The 23,170-nt window shown below is 41.1% G+C and overlaps 1 protein-coding gene across 16 annotated transcripts in view; it reads right to left on the bottom strand.

Annotated features, from left to right (window-relative positions):
* Window positions 1–23,170, bottom strand: part of nedd4l (NEDD4 like E3 ubiquitin protein ligase) — a 412,625-nt gene that overhangs the window by 92,531 nt on the left and 296,924 nt on the right. For 9 of the 16 annotated variants that reach the window (XM_067983943.1, XM_067983954.1, XM_067983948.1 and 6 more), the window contains 5 exons: window positions 7,497–7,558; window positions 6,912–6,959; window positions 3,161–3,263; window positions 1,224–1,384; window positions 935–1,058 (listed from right to left, as the gene is read on the bottom strand). In XM_067983943.1, coding sequence (XP_067840044.1) covers window positions 935–1,058; window positions 1,224–1,384; window positions 3,161–3,263; window positions 6,912–6,959; window positions 7,497–7,558 — 498 coding nt within the window. Of the gene's footprint in view, window positions 1–934; window positions 1,059–1,223; window positions 1,385–3,160; window positions 3,264–6,911; window positions 6,960–7,496; window positions 7,559–9,740; window positions 9,876–23,170 lie in introns of those variants that run through there. The other 7 variants (XR_010962841.1, XR_010962842.1, XM_067983962.1 and 4 more) reach the window with 2 other exon arrangements.

Here is a 23,170-nt window from a genome sequence, read left to right as displayed (position 1 = left end):
CCTTCTGCGCTGTATGATTCTAATATTTATCCCTCAACCAATATCACAAACAGATTTTTGGGTCATTGCAACATTGCTGTTTGTGAGGCCTTGCTGTGTGCAAATTGGCTGCCGCATTTCCTACATTACAACAGTGACTACACTTCAAAATTACTTATTTGACTGTAAAGCGCTTTGGGATGTCCTGAGGTCATAAAGGCGCTATGTAAATGCACGTTCTTTATTTTCTTTCTTTTTCTGGTAGGGCAACTTCATTGTTCCCTTGTCCATGCACACACTGAAATGACGATGGACATGTCAAGTTGGTTAGAAACAGACTTTCTACCACCTTTGCCTGGGGGATAATGTGGTTGCTATACAAGATATTGAAAAGGAGGAGATGCCAGAAATAGCAATCTTAACACTCCCCCATACATTTCCAACCACCTCTTCTGTGCTGAATTCTACTGGTGCCAGGTTATTATCCAAGGTATGTGGAAAAGTAATACTTACTTATGATTTAAAATTAAAAGTCCTCATTTAATTCACATCTTAATGCTGACAAGCCTCATCATTTTGTTTTTAACATATAAATAACTTAGTCTTCAGATTGTTAGAATCGTGTGGAGTGCAAGTAAATATTGGCCAGTCTACAATACTAATTTGAGGCCTACATCTGTATTTACTTTTAAACTGTTTTATTCAAAGAAAACAACTCAAATTCATTAATTCTTTTTCAATAATTAATTGATCTTAAACAATCAATTTTCTTTTCATTTTCATTCACTGAAAGCTCGCAGCCATTCTAGTTGGGAAGTATATGCCCAGACGTTTTTTCGGCTGCTACCCTATGATCAGCCTTTTGAAGGTGCAATTCAAACTGGGTGCCGTTAATATCAGGGTGCACTGACTGCACATGCACTGGAAAGTTAGAAACAATTTTTTGATCACTTACATCTCCACCATCCCGGCCGTCTGTGGGTTCCAAATCTTCGCTAATGTGTCTACGAGATCGAAACACTCTGTGAGCTTCTTGCTGGATCTGCCGAATGTTGTTGTCTGACTCATTTTCCACATCTCTGCAAAGAAATTGTTCTTACATAAAAAAATACTTGCTTCACGTTGTGCAAGAATTCAAGAAACAATGTTAATTAAATGGATGGTGGAGTCATGGTGCCAAATATTTTTAGACAACTATTTTCAGCAATGTGAAAGATAAAATAAAGACCTGGAATACAACTTACATAAGACTTGGTCGCTGCCACTGTGTAGTTCTATTGTTGTGATTCACATAGTATGTCCGACCCAGGTTATCGGTCTTCTCTTCCCAGCCAGCTGGTAGTGGTGGCAACTGTTGCTCACGCTGCGTTCCTGAATCACTGGGGTCAACCATATCCCAGGCACGCTAAATGGTATTGAAGAAAAGAAAAAGCATTAATGAACCAATACAACAGTAATACTGGACACAGTTTCTGTGGTGGGAGAACGATATCTACTGTTGATGACTCATTTAAGGGGAAGCTAGTTAAGTACATGAGGGAGAAAGGAATAGAAGGATATGTTGATAGGGTGTGACGAAGTAAGTTTGGAGGAGGCTCGTGTGGAGCGTAAACACTGGCATTGACCTGTTGGGCCGAATGGTCTGTTCCTGTGCTGTAAAATTCTATGTAATCCTGTCACTGCTCCTCTGAACTTCACTCTCTTTCTTTTAGGTTGCAAATACACCATCCTACATACTGCTCATCCTCCCTAAATCCTCACTCTTTTGAAATCAAGACTTATCGCACCATTGCCCACCCTAACTCATTAGGAACACAGGAACAGGATTAGGCCATTCAGCCCCTTGAGCCTGTTCTGCCATTCTATTAGATCATGGCTAATCTGTACCTCAATTCCATTCACCTGCCATTGCGCCAAATCCCATTATACCCTTACCTAACCTCCCATCAATCGCAGTCTTCAAAATTTCAATTGACCAAGCAATTGGGGGACAGAGTTCCAGATTCCCCACGACCCTTGGTGTGAAAAAGTGCTTCCTGATTTCACTTCTAAATGTCCTAGCTCTCATTTTATTATGCCCCTTTGTTCTGGGTTCCTCCACCAGAGGAAATAATTTCTCAGTATCTCTTCCAGGCCATCAAAACTGTGGAATGCTTACCTTGCTCAGTCTTTCCTTTCTCCTATATACTTCAGGCTTTTGAAATGCAAGCTTGGTATAATTTAAAGCATTACTTTATGATTGTCCTCATTTTTTTTTACAGCTTTATATAGGCCTTGGCCCTTCAGCTTGGTTTCAACCAAACCATAATGAGATAAACCACTGCTTTCCTCTCACCCTCCTGGAGTACACAGGAACTGTTAACCAGCCACCTTTAAATATGATGAATTCAGTCGCAGGCACACCCTGGAATTTTAAACTGTGACCAATGAATAATCGCCACTGTGATGCTGATGGGCTACCTGGAGAAAAGCATACTTCCTGGTGATCTAGCTCTGTTGAATAGATATCCATCTCTGATAACAGGTCTTACATATTTAGATTAACAACATGTAGCAGAGATTGAAGCTCAATCAGAGTTCAAATGGTATCAAAGGAACCATGAGTCATCTCCCACAACTTTGTGGCTCACTTCTGATACACAAATTATTTTATCTAATATACATACTACTAAGTGCATGATTAAAGGGTGTTGCGCCCATCAGGTAACAACCTCCACAGACCATCTACAATCTGCCATTGTTGAAATCTAGCTGATTTATTTAATACCCTGTGAGAAAATTACACAGAAATATCTCCCTGACCACCACAGGCAATCATATAAATCTCCAAAATATCTATTTAACCGTACAACCTCCATTATTCAAACCTCACCTGTTGATTTCTACAGATTCTATTGCGGTGATCCCAGTAGCAAGAGAAAACATGGTGCAGTCAATCACCGATTTCCGTTTCTCTCACTTTCATTCCCTTATCACAACCAAATAATTATACAGTTCTTTTTAAAGGACTTAGTTTAGACAATGTGAATTGTCTGGAGTGAAAAAAGCAAAATCAAATCAACTGTAATTATTCTGCAGTGCATGTTGGGTGCTATTAATTGGATTATACCACTCACACAAAGGTGCAATGACCTACTGTGACACAATGGTTGAAGAAGTTTTACAATTCCCGGATTTATACCTCAGATTCTTCCCTCTGTTCGGGAGTTTCTTCTTCTTGTCCACCATTTCTTGGCAAGTAGGCCATCTTCAACCGCAGAAATCCTTTTACCCGGGATTTATGACTACAAATGACAAGATTAGAATATTCATACTCTAAATTAAAAATGCTCTTACAGCCTTTTGAAACTGTTTCGGCCGATATAAATATGACTTCTGAAGTTCTAACCGAATTAACAGAACAGCACCAATGCCAACAACCATATTGACAGTTTCTTCAAATGCACACTTAAATAAACAAGGTTAGTATTCTGAGCGAATGAACACAAGTGACTATTATTGAATCCAACTAGAAAAATTTAAATTTATATTGTATTTAAGGAAATAAAAGCAGTCATTTTGCTGTGCATTCTGCTTTAATTTTGAACTTTTAAATGGCATCATGGGATAAAGTAGCTTTAAGTTCCAAAGCATAAGTGGCAGAATAAGAGATCAACTATCATTTTACATTCTGTTAGGCTGAAATGTTTTACATAATACACACATATTAGATTACTTCATGTCAGGGTCTATCAGCACATTCATTTGTGTTTGAAACTACTTCCCAATTCCTTGGGCCACTTCTGTCTCATTTTATTTCCATCAGCACTTCTGAGAAGCTCAGGGTGGGTTGTGTTCAATCAACCAGGTAATATTTCAAGATAGAATATTGTTATTTCAAATCCATATGCTTCATTGAGTTTATCCAGTATGTAAATGAGCCACAAGATCCTAGGTTTGATCCTTGTTCTGTGCTCAGTTACCCGATCCTAGACATTATTACATGAAGATAAACACTGGCACGAAAGAACTACAGAACGCAGAAGTTTCCAGCATGAGGCCACTTTCAGTCCATAGGGCTTTTGCTGACTCATAACTAGAGCAATCCAAAATTCATCCCACTGCCCTGCTCTCTCCCCAGATGTGTGTGATTTCTAACACTTTTCTTTTTTAAAAAAAGGCAATGATCACTATCTCAACTACTCCCTGTGGCAAAGCATTACATGCTCCAACAACTGTCAAGACAATTCTACGAACCCCTCTCATCACCCTCAGTAAATTTTAAATTAATGATCCCTTGTCACTGACTCCGCAGAGAAAATAGTCTTTCCCTGTTCACCCTTCCAAATCTCTTCATAATTTTCAAAACCTTTGGTCAATCTCCTCATAGCCTTATCTGCTCTAATGGAAATATTTCCAGTATCTCCTCATAAATATAGTTCCTCATCCCTGAAATATCTCTGCTGTATGGCTCTTTGGCTTTAATGTCCTTTCTATAATAGGGCATCAAGTGGCGCCTCTGGGCTGCAATAGTCTATAATTCTACGGAAGTGGTGTAACAATTAGCATCAATACCATTGGGTATTATCTGTAATGGCCACTGTGCAAGGGGTCAATTCCTATACTGTGAGAAAATAGATGATAAATTAAAATGTTACTTGACTAAAGTATCAAATCAGATTAATAATTATCACTAACATTATTTCTTGTTCAAATTCTCAAGCAGTGATTGTCATGAACAAAACAACTCTAGAGTATGTGCTTAAAATTCTAAGAACAAAATGTTACAAAAAGGGCTTTCTAGGGAAAACATAGCCAGCCTTCTCCACTGAAATGCCAGGGTTGAAGAGTCACATTCAGGCAGAATAGGAACTGAGGCCACTCAATACATCAATTGGAGAATTACATTGCAAGGTACAGGAATGGTGCAAAGCATTGATTGGTGTGCAGAATAAAAAATAGTAAGGGAAATAAGTTGAAGTTTATCTCGAACTATTCAGCCAGTCAGTAGAAGTCAGTAATATTAGAGATGGTAAAGTCAATTTGCTAGCCACAGTTTACAAGGCAGATGATGAACCAGCAGCTTCATACCAATAACCTTAACATTGATGATTCAGTTCAACAGAATTTCTGACTCAGTTGAATGTACAACAATTAAAGATATGTTAAATTAAGCATCAATTACCTCAGCTCTCCAGGACTAATGGTATTGTTAATTAATGTTTTAACAATGCAGATTATGCATACTACACATAAAAATAATACAGCGGGAAATAAGTAACTGCACACATCCCCCAAAGGTGTCGCTGGTCATCTTTTCCTGTGAAAGAAACCACAGCGGAATCTTGATATGTTGAAGTCCAAGCTACTTCTCTCGTGTGGCAGCTTGAAAAGCAACAATAAATGTTACATCCAAGTAGTGATAGAGTGAATAGAAACTATATTTCAAAATTTCTGTTCCTGAGCTGCAAGCTCTTCTTGGCTCTCTAACAGTCACACACGGGGCATGATTTTAGCTGGGAGCTGGGAACCTAGCCCATTTTTAAGACATTTGCGCGGGGAACCCGGAAGCCAAATGAGTGCATCGCAACTCAATTGAAGGTGAGTATTTGTGCTTCCAGGTTTCCCATATGCCAGGCAACCAGATTGACAGGCTGGCTGCTTGGTGGGAGGGAAAGGAGCAGCGAATCGGACAGGGGGGCAGGAGGGAGAGATCGATAGTGGGTCCTGGAAGAAATCAGAGGGGTGGGGGGAGGTGGACGACATTGTGGGCCTTGGATAAGATCAGTGTGGGGTGGGGGGTCCAGCAGCGGGAAGTTGTTTCACTTTTGTAATACTCAAAAAATTAAATACCTCAACTATTTCAATGAGGTACACTGCCCCTTCAAGTATTGGCCCAGCGGCTTTAAGTGGGGGCGGGACTTCCGCGTATCTGTTGCACGCGCATCCAAACACGCCTGGGTCAAACCTGGAAGTGGGTGCGTTGGAGCTGGGATGCGGTCCCACTCCAAAAATCCACTATTTTTACTGCCTGCCCGCCCCCAACTCACCCATTTCTTGAGGGTTAAAATTATCCCCATGGTCTCTTTGGCAGCTAGTCGACAATTTCCCCACCTTTACAGTACAAGTGATGCAGTAGTCGCCTACATCACTATTTCCTGCTCTCAGTTCACTTCCCAGTCAGTATACACATTGATCAGTGCAAAACCGGGACTGGGAATAATCAGAGTTATTCCCACCAATGCCACTGGTTTGTCTGCGTGAATTTTGTGGGCTAAGCGGTGCAGGGAAAATCATGTATCCGTGCTGCTCCTTAAGGCAGCAATATAGGGGCCTGCCAAACCATTTAAATGGCGAGATTCAGGCCAGCTTTTATAGTGCAGGTTACTATCGTTCTGACAGCATGGGAGAACAGGAGACCAAATGGACAGCAAGAAGAGATAAACCAGGCATGAGCAGGTGAGTGAAGACACAAAATGACTTGATCTATCAAGGATTTGCTTTGACAAATCAAATCAAAATTCAAGACAATTTTAGGCAAGAGACCAGGATCAGGCCAAAGCCACGATTCATCAAGATATTCAATCATATCAAGAGTCCACTGTAACTAAGGTCAGAATTATACAGTTGTTTAATATTCAAAGCAATGCAATAAATCACAAGACATTTCCAAACATACGAAATTGACGGCCAGGAAAAGACGAGCTGGTCCATCAAGCCTGCCCCACACCATGATGGCCAGAGCATCATGGTTAAATACTTCTTCCCTCTCCCCCTCACCTCCTACCCATCCCCGCAGCCATGTAACCTCCAGGGAGAGGCAAAAAAGAGAGAAAAAACCCAGGGCCAATAAGTGAAAAAATACTTTGGAATATTCCTCTCCAAAACCTTCAGGTGATCAAAACCAATCCAGATCACCTCATGAACTAAGTCTTATCTATAAAGGCACTTACCTTCTATATGATGAGATCTCTGCGCCAGTCAGGAACCGGTCCAGCTCCCTTTTGAAGGCATACAGAAAGTCAGCACCCACCACACCAGCTGGCAATATATTCCAGAGGATCAATTCTCTGGGAGAAGAATAACCACCTAACATCCAGTCTATTCCTAGTCTTACATAGTTTAAACTCATGTCCCCGGTCTTCCCCAATCTGTTAAACTGGAATAAACAACAACAGGGATGTTATCCCTTTAATTATTTTATAGACCTTCTATCAGGTCATCTCAAAGTCTACGCTGCTCTAAAGTAAATAGACCAAGGTCCTTGAACCTATCTGAACAGCTGAGGTTCTTTAAGCTAGGAGCACTTCAAACTGAGGAGCTATTTGAAACTCTATGTTAAAAAAACTAGAGGGAGAAGATCAGGCAGACTTCAAATCACAGCACAATACAATAGAACAAAACACTCATTCTGCTAAAAATTATATGGAAATACAAGGAGAGGAGCTGCAATTGATACTTGCTGAATTCAATCCAAGTATCTCACCCACAGATACAAAAAACACTTTGTACAACCACAACTAGTAAGCATAACTCACCTCCTTGGCCTGAGCAGGAAGTCCTTAAAAGTGTATGGCCTCTCCAGGGCAGGATCTTCTGCCTGTGTGAAAATGAAAACAATTAAGATATTGCTTGTTTATTTGAAACAACAATCGGACTTGAAATGAGAATACTATTGGACACATATTTTGCAAGTCTCACTTTCATGGACATTTGTATAGCTTCGAAATATTTGGTAGCAATTCGTGCACTCGTACAAATTGACTTTTTTTTTTAAGCGCAGTGTCAAAAGAAAAAGACGAGCAATTCATCCATTTATGATATCTACAGGATTTAGATATTAATAGTCCATTTCCTGTGGTGATGCAAATAGAGTCATAACAAAATGTCATCTGCAGGTGAACTGAAGTAAGAGGAGAGGCTTAATTTTTTTTATTCATTCATGGGATGTGGGCTTCGCTGGCAAGGCCAGCATTTATTGCTCATCCCTAATTGCCCTCGAGAAGGTGGTGGTGAGCCGCCTTCTTGAACTGCTGCAGTCCGTGTGGTGAAGGTTCTCCCACAGTGCTGTTAGGTAGGGAGTTCCAGGATTTTGACCCAGCGACGATGAAGGAATGGAGATTTATTTCCAAGTCGGGATAGTGTGTGACTTCGAGGGGAACGTGCAGGTGGTGGAGTTCCCATGTGCCTGCTGCCTGAGTCCATCTAGGTGGTAGAGGTCGCGGGTTTGGGAGGTGCTGTTAAAGAAGCCTTGGCAAGTTGCTGCAGTGCATCCTGTGGATGGTACACACTGCAGCCACGGTGCACCAGTGGTGAAGGAAATGAATGCTTAAGGTGGTGGATGGGGTGCCAATCAAGCGGGCTGCTTTGTGCTAGATGGTGTCGAGCTTCTTGAGTGTTGTTGGAGCTGCACTCATCCAGGCAAGTGGAGCGTATTCCATCACACTCCTGACTTGTACCTTGTAGATGGTGGAAAGGCTTTGGGGAGTCAGGAGGTGAGTCACTCGCTGCAGAATACCCAGCCTCTGACCTGCTCTTGTAGCCACAGTATTTAGATGGCTGGCCCAGTTAAGTTTCTGGTCAATGGTGACCCGCAGGATGTTGATGGTGGGGGATTCAGCGATGTTAATGCCATTGAATGTCATGGGGAGGTGGTTAGACTCTCTCTTGTTGGAGATGGTCATTGCCTGTCACTTGTCTGGCGGAAATGCACGAATTGGACTAGGGTGTGCTGACACAAGATTTTGAAGATACATGGATAGATATAATTCAAAATATAGTTACATATCAAAACTTGCAACAATTTGGGAAGCAGACAAGAGTTAGTTGGAGCATAAAAGTTTCTCTCCAGTACAGGCTAAGAAGCTGGAAGACTTAAAACTGAGGAGCTATTGAGCCACACTGGTCGAAAGATGTAATTACATCGTGGCAAGTTCACAGATAGACAAGTTTCCATTATAAAGGCAGATATAAGAATTTATAAATGGAAAAAGTTGACACAAAAATGTGAAGAAAATGTGAGAACAGGATATAAGATTCTATGGACAGGAAATGCTAAAGACATAAGATAGTTTTTTTTAAACAATGCAGATGTAGGGCAAGATCAGTATGGATCTGTAATTCGGAACTTGTCTAAATAAGACTCACTAATTTACATAAAACATTGTAGAAAATGGCTACAATAAATATGTATAGAACCGTTGCACCTTTTACATGAGACACAGTTTGTATTGATGTAATCATTTATTTATATGGCTTCAACACACACCTGTGGGGCAAAACACAATTTCTATCAAATACACTTTCATCCACAGGTGTACAGGAAAGTTAACCCCGAACCATTCCTTTGCATCTGGTACTGTGGCGCTATTGGTTTTGATTTAAAAAGGTACAGATCCTGCAGTCTTTGTGAGGCATCCAATGATAAAGAAATAGTTTAAAATTCCAACGGAAAAAGAAAATGTAATAGAAATTGCAACAGCTAACTTTGAACAATAAAGGGGGAATTCCCACTCAATCCTCCTATCAATCCAGAGAAAAAGCAAACGGTTGCCATAACTTTCAATATCAAAAGAATCTTAAGTACAGACAGATATGAATGGCTTCCAAAATAATAGGGAATGGTATATCTCCTGTTGCTTGTGGGTGAAGGTACACCTGCATTGCTCGACTAGTATTTGTTTTCATCTGCACTGGTGCTTTCCTTTATCAGAAATATTGGCCATAAGACTTACCATCCCTTCAGAGTACGTAGTGACAGGTCAGCGTAAGCCAAAACTTACCCTTTCTTGCAGCAACTGTCCATTTATTTTTTAAAACCACAATTCCACCTCACAATGATTCCACATCACTGGACATGATAACCATTACATCCAGATATCCCAGATTCTTCCAGAGCTGGTTAAGTATGTCTCCCACTGTTTTCCTTCCTTACACTTATTTTTGTATTCAACTTCACCTGACATTTCTGTCCACTTGCAAATTTTGTCCAAGTCCTTCCCTCCAGCTTCTTGGCTACTTCATCAGACTTGACTGCTCATAAGCAGTCAGACCAACAATGAACTGCAGAAGCACGTCGAACAGGTTAAGATTGCTGATGAGATTAGGGAAATTGAGTGCGGACGTCAGAGTAGAAACGGAAAAAAACAAAATAATTTGTTGTGATTTGGGGATGCAGATTTCAGGTTTTCTGAAAATAACAAGGAAAATATGACTGTACATTACCTACCTGGAGCCAGGATAAAGGACAATGAGGAAAGTGTGGATAAATTGCTGATGAGTTCAGGAGATGAGTCAAGATTGGTGCTGCATATTGTTGTAAATGGTGTGAAGAAGATAAAGATGGAGCTAACAAAGGAAATATAGAAGTCTTTAGTAGGAGAAATTAGACCATATATTGGGAATCTCAAGCATACGTTCTATAGTAAAGGCAAGTGAAAAGATGGAGAGAACTAAGTTATGTAGATGTCTACCCAATTTTTATCCCAACTTTATACGTCAGTGGGATCGTGGCTTGGACACCCAGGTGGTCCCCGCAGCTGTTGATAATCTGACCAGATGCACCAGCACCCTCCCCCCCCCCCCCCCCACCCTACCTTGCCATCTGCCAGATTCAGCATGTGAGCTTCCAACATATAGATTTACTGCCCCTGGCCCCACTCCTCATAACGATGGCCCTGTTTGAGATGAGCAGAGACTCCTGCACCCGCCCACCACCTCCTCCCCCAGGCACCAGATATTCCAAGTTATATTGGTTGGATTCCTGGGGGGGTTTCTCTCAAATTCTAGAGCCACTGCCAGGTTTGGTTCATTGTACTAATCAACCAGATCCCTCTTCAACAATATATTTATTTCAGCAGAGGTTTTGAAACTAGACTGGTATAAACTATTAACCATTTTCAATTACTCCATTGCCAGGAAACCATTCAATGTTTTGTATCTAATACTATTGCAGACTTCACTGATAGGCTAAAGACACCAGGAAAGGGAATGCTGCCTGAGTAAGAGGTTGAAGGCCAGAACGAAAGGCAGTAAGCAAGTTTAGTCTGTCCTAAGAAAGTTCTTCGAACAATACATTTTAACTATGCCAAGTTACACATGTCCTGAAACTTTATTTGCTATATTGATGAAAAATATCACAGCTTCCACACAGCAGCTAAAGTTGAAGCCGTGATTATTTTCGATGTGGAGATGCCGGTGATGGACTGGGGTTGACAATTGTAAACAATTTTACAACACCAAGATATAGTCCAGCAATTTTATTTTAAATTCACAAGCTTTCGGAGACTTCCTCCTTCCTCAGGTAAATGTCATTTACCTGAGGAAGGAGGAAGGAGTAAATGTCATTTACCTGAGGAAGGAGGAAGTCTCCGAAAGCTTGTGAATTTAAAATAAAATTGCTGGACTATAACTTGGTGTTGTAAAATTGTTTACAAGTGATTATTTTCCACATTGATGAAAAGTAAGACAAGCTTGAACAGCATACAAAATGTGAAGCTAGAAGAATGCAAAGAGGCATGGAATGAATTGAAAAACATCCAGAAGCAAATGCAATAACTGTGGAGGCCCCCACACAGAAAAAGACAAGCGACATGCTTGACCAGAGGCAATTCATGCAGATTCTGTGGTAAACAAAAAACATTCCAAGATACCAGCACTCTAAGATGGCATCAGAAAACAGACTGCACCACAAACACTCAATGCCAAGTATGCAGACCATCATGTGAACAACTCCTGATCAAGAATGAAAATCTTTTTTTCCACAGCCCTGCAGTGACCAACTCCTTAAAGCTCAGGTGAAGTGAGAAAGACAATGCAAGTTGCTCCAACAGAATGCAAACAATGACAGAAATTATAAGCAAAGGAAAGTGAGATTTTAAGAGAAGAAAACACGCAGACAAGTTTTATCTGAATGAGGTGGTATCTTTAAAGTTAAAGCTGAAAGAATAAGAGAGATGCGATATGGCTAACTAAATCAGAAAGCTGGTGAATCTGAACTCCAGCATTGAGCAAGGAGAGAGAAGAACTTCTACAACTTTCAGTTGGGAGGTAGGAAATTGTACAAAACAAAAAGTTAGCAAGAAATCAAAACGGATCCTACCCTGCAGTGCTCAAACCAAGTCATCAAATCAAGCATAAGGTCTGACATCAGTGTCAAGTCCAATCAACACAGGCCTTCAGAGCAATGCTCTGGAATCATTATCCAAAGTCTACACGTTTACTGTCATGTCAAAGATTGCAGCAAAGCACAAGATTCAGGGTATCCCATCTACTGCAAATTCGGTTCCCAACCGGTACACATAAATCATATTAAGGCGATATGAAATCCATGAAAAAATTACTCCATAAACAAGTATGGTTTCCTGACGTAACCAAGCATGTGAAAGACCTGATTATTGTCTGTATTCCATTTCCAGCTACATTACCAGATACCAACAAAAATCTCAGCCTTGGCAAATGTCACAATTACCCAAATTAATCTTAGCAAAACAGTCAGATTTGACCTCTGTAGTCAGTTCCCCTCGACAGAGTATCTCCTACTTATAATTGATGGATACTCCAGGTCTAGGATAATAATCGATAGTGGCAAGAAATTTATTCAGTTAGACAAAATACTCTCCTGTTTTGGAAGACTTGAAATGCATAAAAATCATCAAAGCCTCATACTCCCAACCGCAGTTTCATGCATTATCTGGGGTTCTATCATTGAAAGATCACTTCCCTTTGGCCCAAAGCAATGCAGAAGTTGAACATTTCCTGAAAACAATGCAGAGTATTGAGTATTGATGCTGTCGCGCTATGGCCATCCCCTCGTCTGAGCAGACCCTGCGAATACACAGCGTCTGCTCAGACGAGGAGGAACGCGATGGACACCTACAGACGCTGAAAGACGCCCTAGTAAGAACGGGATATGACGCTCGACTCATCGATCGACAGTTCCGACGGGCCACAGCGAGAAATCGCATAGACCTCCTCAGGAGACTAACACGGGACGCAACCAACAGAGTACCCTTTGTCGTCCAGTACTTCCCCGGAGCGGAAAAACTACGACATGTTCTCCGCAGCCTTCAACATGTCATCAATGACGACGAACACCTCCACTACTCGCCTTTAAACAGCCACCCAACCTCAAACAGACCATTGTTCGCAGCAAATTACCTAGCTTTCAAGAGAACAGCATCCACGACACCACACAACCCTGCCACGGTAACCTCTGCAAGACATGCCAGATCATCGACACAGATACCACCATCACACGAGAGGACACCACCCACCAGGTGCATGGTTCATACTCCTGTGACTCGGCCAACGTTGTCTACCTCATACGTTGCAGGAAAGGATGCCCCAGAGCATGGTACATTGGCGAGACCATGCAGACGCTGCGACAACGGATGAACGGACACCGCGCAACAATCACCAAACAGGAGGGTTCCCTCCCAGTTGGGGAACACTTCAGCAGTCAAGGACATTCAGCCACCGACCTTCGGGTAAGCGTACTCCAAGGCGGCCTTCGAGACACACAACAACGCAAAATCGTCGAGCAGAAATTGATAGCCAAGTTCCGCACCCATGAGGACGGCCTCAACCGGGATCTTGGGTTCATGTCACGCTACACGTTACCCCACCAGCGAACAAATGTTATCTGTTTTTAATATAACGGGTCAGTTGCTGTCTTTTCTATATTTCTACCTCTCTATCTCTGTTTTTTTTTGGTGATTTGTATATTCGGAGACCTTGCAGATAACACCTGTCTGTCTGCACACTGATTGCCTTGGCAACGGGCAGTTGAAAAAACTGTCTGTAATCACCAAGCATTGTTCTGTGATTTATAAATGCGATTTCATTTCGAGGATTTCATTTCCAACAACTTTCACCTGAGGAAGGAGGAAGCCTCCGAAAGCTTGTGAATTTAAAATAAAATTGCTGGACTGTAACTTGGTGTTGTAAAATTGTTTACAATTGTCAACCCCAGTCCATCACCAGCATCTCCACATCATCTTTATTAATAGAGGCATAGAGCACAAAAGAAAGGAAGTTATGCTAAACCTTTATAAAACACTGGTTAGGCCTCAGCTGGAGTATTGTGTTCAATTCTGGGCACCACACTTTAGGAAGGATGTCAAGGCCTTAGAGAGAGTGCAGAAGAGATTTACTCGAATGGTGCCAGGGATGAGGGACTTCAGTTATGGGGCGACTGGAGAAGCTGGGGTTGTTCTCCTTAGAACAGAGAAGGTTAATGGGAGATTTGATACAAGTGTTCAAAATCATGAACAGTTTTGGTAGGGTAAATCAGGAGAAACTGCTTCCAGTGGCAGAAGGGTCAGTAACCAGAGGACACAGATTTAAGGTGATCGGCAAAAGAGCCAGAGGCGACATGAGGAAACTTTTTTTTTAACGCAGCGAGTTGTAATGATCTGGAATGCACTGCCTAAAAGGGTACAGGAAGCAGATTCAATAGTAACTTTCAAAAGGGAATTGAATAAATACTTGAAGCGAAAACATTAACAGAACTATGGGGAAAGAGCACGGGGATAGTTCTTTCAAAGAGCCGGCACAGGCACAATGGGCTGAATGGCCTCCTCCTGTGCTGTACTTACTATGATACATGCCATGAAGCCACAAGTTCATTTGAAATGATTTGGTGGGAAACTCTGAATTGGGTTACCAATTTTCCCCAATCTCTTATATGGCTCTTCAACCAAACAGAGCAATGACAAAGAAAGCCTATGCTGATCAATGATCCTGGTGATGTCATCCAAAATTGAGAACTTAATTTTGCGTCACCAACAACCAGCAGAGAGACTATGACCATTTATTCCCATGGTATACTGCATGTATAAATTCCATGGGCATAAACAAACATTCACAAAAAATTAGTAAACCTCAATCTCCCCAAAAATGAGGGGAAAATTCCATCTACTTCCCGTGGGGAAAGTGATGACAAGCTACCACGGTCACAAAATCAAAATCACAGAATCCATCATATCTAATTGAGGAAACGTAAAATCCAAAATTAAGAAAGCCTGGACATAATTATATGAGCTCAAGTTTGACTATGTTGAGAGCACTACTCTTCAGGCAGTCTGAAGTAATTTTGCTAATTCTTGAGTTGTTTGATCTATAAAAGTTTATATTTTCATATTGTAAGAACAGACAGATCAAGAAAGATTTGAGCAAGAGCCCGTGAAAATATGGTGCACATATAATTATAATTAGACTGCCTGTCAATGAAACAGTCAAAACTAAAATGCTGAAATAACCTGCGCTTAGTGTAGCTACTGTAATCCCAGGTAATGTCTTCTAAAAAAATTTAGTAAGAATGCTTTGTTGAGATAAGCTGCTCATGGTCGACCTTATCTCACACACTGTCACTCAGGACAATACCATCTCTTAAAGAAATTAGCCTATTGATGATTAGGTCATGGCTGATCGGCCTCATCGCCTTCTGGTCTGAACTCATCCAGCTGACAATAACCAATCAAACTTATCTTCTCTGACCTGGTTATGTTGGAAAAATGTCACATTTCGAGGCTCCAGGTGCAAGGGTCAGGCTGGTACCGATTGCAAGACCAGTATAAGTACAGGTGATTTTAAGAGGTCAGTAGGAGAGGAAGAAGCTCCAAAGAAGGAGGGAACCCGTGCAGGACAAGCATCTCTACTCAGAAGAGAACAGGATAATTTTGCGCTGTTCTTATAACTATGGCTTGAGCGTTGTAATAGTTTTAATTTGCGCTTGGTTTGATCACCTCAGTAAAGACCTTTTCACCACCCACAAGCGGTCGGGTTGGATTTATTACAATAGGGAGGGATTATAATGTACCGATTCATTGCATGTTTTGTACCTGATGCCAGCACAATCTGATCAAGGGCTCCATTGTTAGGCAAGAGGCAGCAGGGACAAGAATGTCTGTTTAATATATCAAAGGTTAAATTTGAGAAGCCTCAGAAACTAGTTGAGTGCAGGTTGTTCTTTGAACATTAATTGAAGAATACATTTCAACTGTTCTAATGATGTATGTCTCCAGTCTTTGTATGGCTGAGTTCCTAGAGAAATGTAACTCATTCACATCTGAGGATCCTTAAAGAAATAAGGGAGGAAATGGCAGGAATCGAGCACAAATTTTCCAGAAATCACAGAATACTGGAACAGTGCCTGGGCACTGGAGAAAAGCAGATGTTACTCCTATTCTTCAGAAAGGTAGCAGAAGTGACCCAAGAAACTACAGACCAGCAAGTTTGACGTCCATTGTGGGTCAAGTTATAAAAACCCTTATTATAGTTAAGATCATGGAGCATCTGGGTAGAAATAAAATCACAAAACATAGCCAATATGGATTCATGAAGGGGAGGTCTTGCCAATCTAACTTACTGGTTTTCTTTGAAAGTGTGACAAAGGAGCTTGACAGGGGTAAGGCAGTGGATGTGGTGTACTTGGATTTCAGTAAGGCCTTTGATACAGTTCCTCTGGAAAGGCTGGTACTGAAAACGAAGAAAGCGGAAATCAGTGGAAATATTTTTACAATGGATTCATAATTGGTTGACTGATAAAACCCAAAGGGAAGTGGTAAAGTGACTGCCATCAGCCTGGGAGAAAATTACCAGTGGTATCCCACAGGGGTCTGTTTTGGGACATCTTCATAAATGATTTGGAGCGAGGAGTCACAAGCACAATGGCTAAATTTGCAGATAATAAAAAGCTTATGAAGGTGGTAGATTCCAAAGCTGAACAGGGATAAGCTACAGGAGGATTTGACCATACATAGGAATTGGGCAGACAGGTGGCAGATGGAATTCAATGTAGAGAAATGCAAAGTGCTTCACATGGGGACAAAACATCCAGGAAGAGGTCATTACTTAAATGGATAGAAAATAATATGCACAGAAAATGAAAGAGATCCAGGGATCCTGATCAACAATAAATTGAAGCTCTCACACCAATGCTTGCTGACAGTGACTAAAGCAAATGAGATGTTGGGATGCATTAAAAGGTCAATATTGAGCCAAAGTAGTGAGGTAATCCTGCCACTTTATAAATCATATTGGTGCGGCTGCACTTAGAATACTGTGTACGGTTCAGGACGTCACAGTACAAAAACGATATTTCACCTATTGAAAGGATACAGAAGAGAGCAACCAGAATGATTGAGGGGATGGAGGAATTGGGGCATGAGGGGTGATTATGTAAATTGGGCTTTTTCTCACTGGAAAAAAAGGTTGAGAGGTGATTCATTGCTGCTTTTAAGATTCTAAAAGGACAAGATAATATATACCATGACAAGCTATTTCACCTTTTCCAGAACAGTAGAACCAGAGGACACAGCCTGTGCTTGAAGGACGATAAATTCAAAACTAATCTATGGTAACAATATTTCAGTGAGTCAGTGGTTGATCTACTGTTCTGGCACCCTAGGGAGATGGTGAAAGCAGATAGTATTGATTCATTCAAATGCAAATTAGATAGATTTCTTTAAGACAATAATATTTTGGGATACAGTATATGAGTAATTTGAGACATGGCATAGTAAGTATAGTACGCTTGGTGGTGGGGGGGGGGGGGGGCGGCGGGAAGAGGAACAGGTGACTTTGGACCTATGATTCCCAAAGCTTTCCACCACGGGGCATTTTCCTCACCTGATGTCTGGGTTTGTTGTAGACTAATTGATAGAGATTGATTGCCATGATTAGTCAACAATTCCAGTATCATTGTAACATGGATGACAGAAAGACAATCGTGAGAAAGGATCTTGACTCGAAAGATCAGGAAGTAGAATCAGTATGGGTGGAGATAAGAAATAACAAGGGGCAGAAAACACTGGTGGGAGTATTTTATAGGCTCCCTAACAGTAGTCATACTGTTGGACAGAGTATTCATCAAGAAATAAGTGGAGCTTGTAACAAAGGTAATGCAATAATCGTGGGGGACTTTAATCTTTATACAGACTGGGCAAATCAAATTGGCTAAAGTAGTTTGGAGGATGAGTTCATGGAATGCATTTGAGACAGTTCCCTCGAATACATCGTGGAACCAACCAGGGAATAGACTATTTTAGATCTTGTCTTGTGTAATGACAGAATTAATTAGTAATCTCGTGGTAAGTGATCCTCTGGGGAAGAGTGATCGTAATATGTTAGAATTTCACATTGAATTCGAAAGTGATGTACTTAAGTCTGAAACTAGAGTCTTAAACTTAAACGAAGCCAATTACATAAGTATGAGGGGTGAGTTGACTAAGGTTGATTGGGAAATTAGATTAAAGGATATGACCGTAGATTAGCAGTGGCAAATATTTAAAGAAATATTTCATAATTCTCAATGAATATACATTCTATTGAGGAATAAAAACTCCATGGGAAAAGTGATCCATCCGTGGCTAACTAAAGAAGTTAGGGATAGTATTAGATTAAAAGAAGAGGCTTATAATGTTGTCAAGAAGAATAATAAGCCTGAGGATTGGGAGAGGTATAGTACAGAAACCAGCAAAGGATGACCAAAAAATTGATAGAGGGAGAAAATAGAATATATGAGAGTAAACTAGCAAGAAATATAAAAAGATTCTAAGAGCTTCTAAAAGTTTGTAAAAAGGAAAAGAGTAGCAAAAGTCAATGTGGGTCCCTTAGAGGCTGAAACAGGAGAAATTATAATGGAGAATAAGGAAATGGCAGAGACGTTAAACAAATATTTTGTATCTGTCTTCACAGTAGAAGACACAAAAAAAATACCAGAAATAATGGGGAACCAAGGGGCTAATGAGAGTGAGGAACTTAAAGTAATTATCAGTAAAGAAAAAGTACTGGAGAAATTAATGGGACTAAAAGCCGACAAATCCCCTGGACCTGATGGCCTACATACTATGGTTCTAAAAGAGGTGATTGCAGAGATCGTGGATACATTGGTTGTGATCTTCCAAAATTCCCTAGATTCTAGAATGGTCCATGTGGATTGGAAGGTAGCAAATGTAACATCGCTATTCAAGAAAGGAGGGAGAGAGAAAAACAGCGAATTAGGCCTGTTAGCCTGATATCAGTAGTAGGGAAAATGCTAGAATCTATTATTAAGGACGTGGTAACGGGGCACTTGGAAAATCATATGATTAGGCAGAGTCAATATGAAAGGGAAATCATGTTTGACAAATTTATGAAAGTTTTTTTGTGGATGTAACTAGCAGGGTAGGTAAAGGGGAACCAATGGATGTAGGCATTTGATAAGTTGCCACACAAAAGGTTATTACACAAGATAAGGGCTCATGGGGTTGGGGGTAATATATTAGCATGGATAGAGGATTGGTTAAAGGACAGAAAACAGAGAGTAGGCATTTTTCAGATTGGCAGGCTGTAACTGGTGGGGTGCCACAAGGATCAGTGCTTGGGCCTCAGCTATTTACAATCTATATTAATGACTTAGATGAAGGGACTGAGTGTAATGTATCCATGTTTGCTGATGATACAAAGCTAGGTGGGAAAGTAAGCTGTGAGGAGGACACAAAGATGCTGCAAAGGGATATAGACAGGTTAAGTGAGCAGGCAAGAAGGTGGCAGATGGAGTATAATGTGGGGAAATGTGAGGTTATTCACCTTGGTAGGAAGAACAGAAAAACAGAATATTATTTAAATGGTGACAAACTATTAAATGTTGGTGTTCAGAGAGATTTGGGTGTCCTTGTACACGAAACACAAAGTTAATATGCAGGTACAGCAAGCAATTAGGAAGGCAAATGGTATGTTGGCCTTTATTGCAAGGGGATGAGAGTGCAAGAGTAAGGAACTCTTGCTGCAATTGTACAAAGCTTTGGTGAGACCACACCTGGAGTACTGTGCAGAGTTTTGGTCTCTTTACCTAAGGAGGCCTTGTCTTAGAGGCGGTACAATGAAGGTTCACTAGATTGATTCCTGGGATGAGAGGGTTGTCCTATGAGGAGAGATTGAGTAGAATAGGCCTATACTCTCTGGAATTTAGAAGAATGAGAGTTAATCTCATTGAAACATATAAGATTCTGAGAGGGCTTGACAGGGTAGATGCTGTGAGGCTGTTTCCCCTGGCTGGAGAGTCCAGAACTAGGAGGCATAGTCTCAGGATAAGGGGTCGGCCATTTCAGACTGAGATGAGGAGGAATTTCTTCACTCAGAAGATTGTGAATCTTTGGAATTCTCTACCCCAGAGGGCTGTGGATGCTCAGTTGTGGAGTATATTCAAGGCTGAGATAGATAGATTTTTGGACTCGAAGAGAATCAAGGGATTATGGGGATTGGGCGGGAAAGTGGAGTTGAGGTCGAAGGTCAGCCATGACTTGAGGGGCAATCTGTCCTACTCCTGCTCCTATTTCTTATGTTATGTTCTACCAGGATTATAGAAGGAACTAGATAGACCTTGGTCTTTTTTCATCAAGCCATTCCTATGTAATAGCCTTATTATAGCATCAACCATATAATTCATTTCAAACGTCTCAATCACACAGTTTCATTGACTTTTCCTATGATGACTTGACTGTTTTTCTAAAGCAACGTTGTCCAATAGAAACTGATTAGCTATAGGCGTGGCTATGGGAACACCATTTTAGCAGAAGACGCCTTACACATAATATAGGTATATGTACAATTCATGTGCATATTTACGTAAACATCTACCACCATGGGTACGGTAGCATAGTGGTTATGTTACTGGACTAGTACTCCAGAGGCCAGGACTAATAATCCGTGGTCACGAGTTCAAATCCCACCACGGCAGCTGGGGAATTTAAATTCAATTAATTAGATAAAAATCTGGAATAAAAAAAACTAGCATCAGTAATTGTGGCCATGAAACTACCGGATTGTCGTAAAAACCATCTGGTTCACTAATGTCCTTGAGGGAAGGAATCCTGCTGTCCTTACCTGGTCTGGCTATATGTAACTCCACACCCACAGCAATGTGGTTTATTCTTAATCACCCTTGCAAGCCACTCAGTTGTCAAGAAGGTGGTTCACCACCACCACCTTCTCACAAGGCAATTAGGGATAGGCAATAAATGCCGGCCTTGCCAGCGACGCCCACATCCCATAAAAAGAACAAAAAAAAATTCAGTGCGAACTTTGCAGTCTTTTTCTTTCACCAAAGTTTGGAATTCTGGCATGAATTTATTAGACGCAGCACATCTTAGTACAGCTTCTAGGTTTTTGTCCAGCAATTGCGAGTGGTACTTTGACTTCATCCAAGTGATTGCTGATAATGATGACTCACATGTGACACACCAGACCTGCCCCTGCTCTCCATCCACAACACAATTGTATGCTGCTTGCCCTTTGCCATGATGTACCCTCTTGCAACTACTCATTATTGGTGGGGCTTGCTTTCTTCTGCTGGCCTGGAGTGATTATTCCAATTGGTCGAGCTGACCACGATGACAGCTGGTGGTTCCATGGTGCTTAAGTCTGGCATCTACGCCTGTGTTACACACCATTTTAGCAGATAACCAGTAAGCAGTTACCAAGTAAAGCACATACAATAATCATAAACACTCATACTCCGTGATCTTTATCTTACCATCATCTTATCTTTACCATTAAATGCACAAAAAAGTTTAAAGTACACATGCATACACTATGTGAATGAATAGAGATCACATGTCTAATGACTGTTTCCATTACACATTTTTATTTACTCATCAACATTGCAATTAGCCACATGTGGCCAATAGCTAACATATCAGACAACACTCTTCTAAAGTGGTGACATCAAAATAGATATCAGGTGCATAGATTCAGGTAAGCAATGGGAACAGTTGTGAGAGCATCAAGATGGTGAAGCAAGCAGAAGGAAAAAAGTGAACAGGCAACATGGGAAGTAAAAACATGTGATGCACTGCATAAAATGGCAAATGTTGCACAGCAAGGTTAACAATGGATATATTTGGGATGAAACAATGTGGAGAACTGTATATCATGCAGCCAAGCCAGATTTGGTCAAGAGTTTCAGTCAGTTTGGGTTCTTTTTGGGGGACTGTCTATGATATGCCAAGTAGGGGGAACTTACTGAGAAGGAAGTTGGTTGGGTACGCAGAGAGGACTAGCCATTTTGGAACAATTCTCATCGGCTCCGAATTGCATTGCTGGGATATGCAACGGGCACCACAATCAGACATTGGTCCTTGTTAAAAATGCAGTGCAGCAGCTGATAAAAGATGGTCATCCAAATGGGCAGGCAGTAATTAAGTTCGTGAAAGAGGAAGAAAATGTGGACTATTTGGCACAAAACACTGGAAAGGGATAGCACATGTTTGGGAGCTAAGAATACTTTCCAGTGCAGATCATTAGCACCCATCTGAGGGTGGATAATGGTGGTCACAGCAGAGGCAGGGCATGCACATTGTAGTTTGGAGGTTCCGTGGGAGACAAGACAGGAACGAAAGTTGCTGCTACATGCAGAGCCAGTGCTAAGTTCAGAGACTCAGTGGTGGAAATATGAAATAAATGAAGTGGAGGTGGGTTGTCAGGGATTTATAGGAGTATGATTTTGGAAGAGAGTGACAGAGGCTGGTAGTGTGAAATGCGGTGGAGAGGTGGATTATTAACTATCACAGAATAAAGGGTTCACAGCAAAAATGACTGCAGAGACTAGTGGGATAATTCAATCAACACTTCCCACGAGCCTCCTTCCTACATTGAGCAGTTGTATTTCAGGGCCCAAAAAGCACATTGCTGCCCGGTAACACTATAATCTGCAAGATGGAGGAAGCAGCAGTTATGCTGTTTGCAGAATACTTAATTGGGAGTTCTCCACTTCATCTTATTATATGTATCATTTATTTTCATACAATCACTTACTTGTGTACGCCAAAAGGTGAATGAGTAATTACAAAAAGACTATAGGGTGCCATACTAGCCATGGTCACTTCTGGGCCTGTGTTCAAATCCAGCCCAAACTTCTACGTAAAGTTAAGTGCATGGAGGTGAGGTTGGGGAGGGGGGGTTCATAATAGCACAGAACAGATTGCAATTGCAGCAAAGCGGAGGGAACACGATCCCCATCTGGCCTTGCTGTAGTTAAGACTGATATTGGGTGAATGTTAACTTCAATCACAGCAAGACCAGATGGACAGAAATTGAAAAACCTGCATTTTCCAGCAATAGCAACCCTCACATATTGAGCATAATGTGTACAAGTTGTGGTTTTTTAAAGCTATAAATGCCTATACTTCACTACATTTAAATGTAGTGAAGTATAGGCTCTCTCTGCCTT

This window comes from Heptranchias perlo, chromosome 1 (genome assembly GCF_035084215.1).
Source record: "Heptranchias perlo isolate sHepPer1 chromosome 1, sHepPer1.hap1, whole genome shotgun sequence".
Taxonomy (NCBI): Eukaryota; Metazoa; Chordata; class Chondrichthyes; order Hexanchiformes; family Hexanchidae; genus Heptranchias; species Heptranchias perlo.
This window is presented reverse-complemented; position numbering and strand designations above follow the sequence as displayed.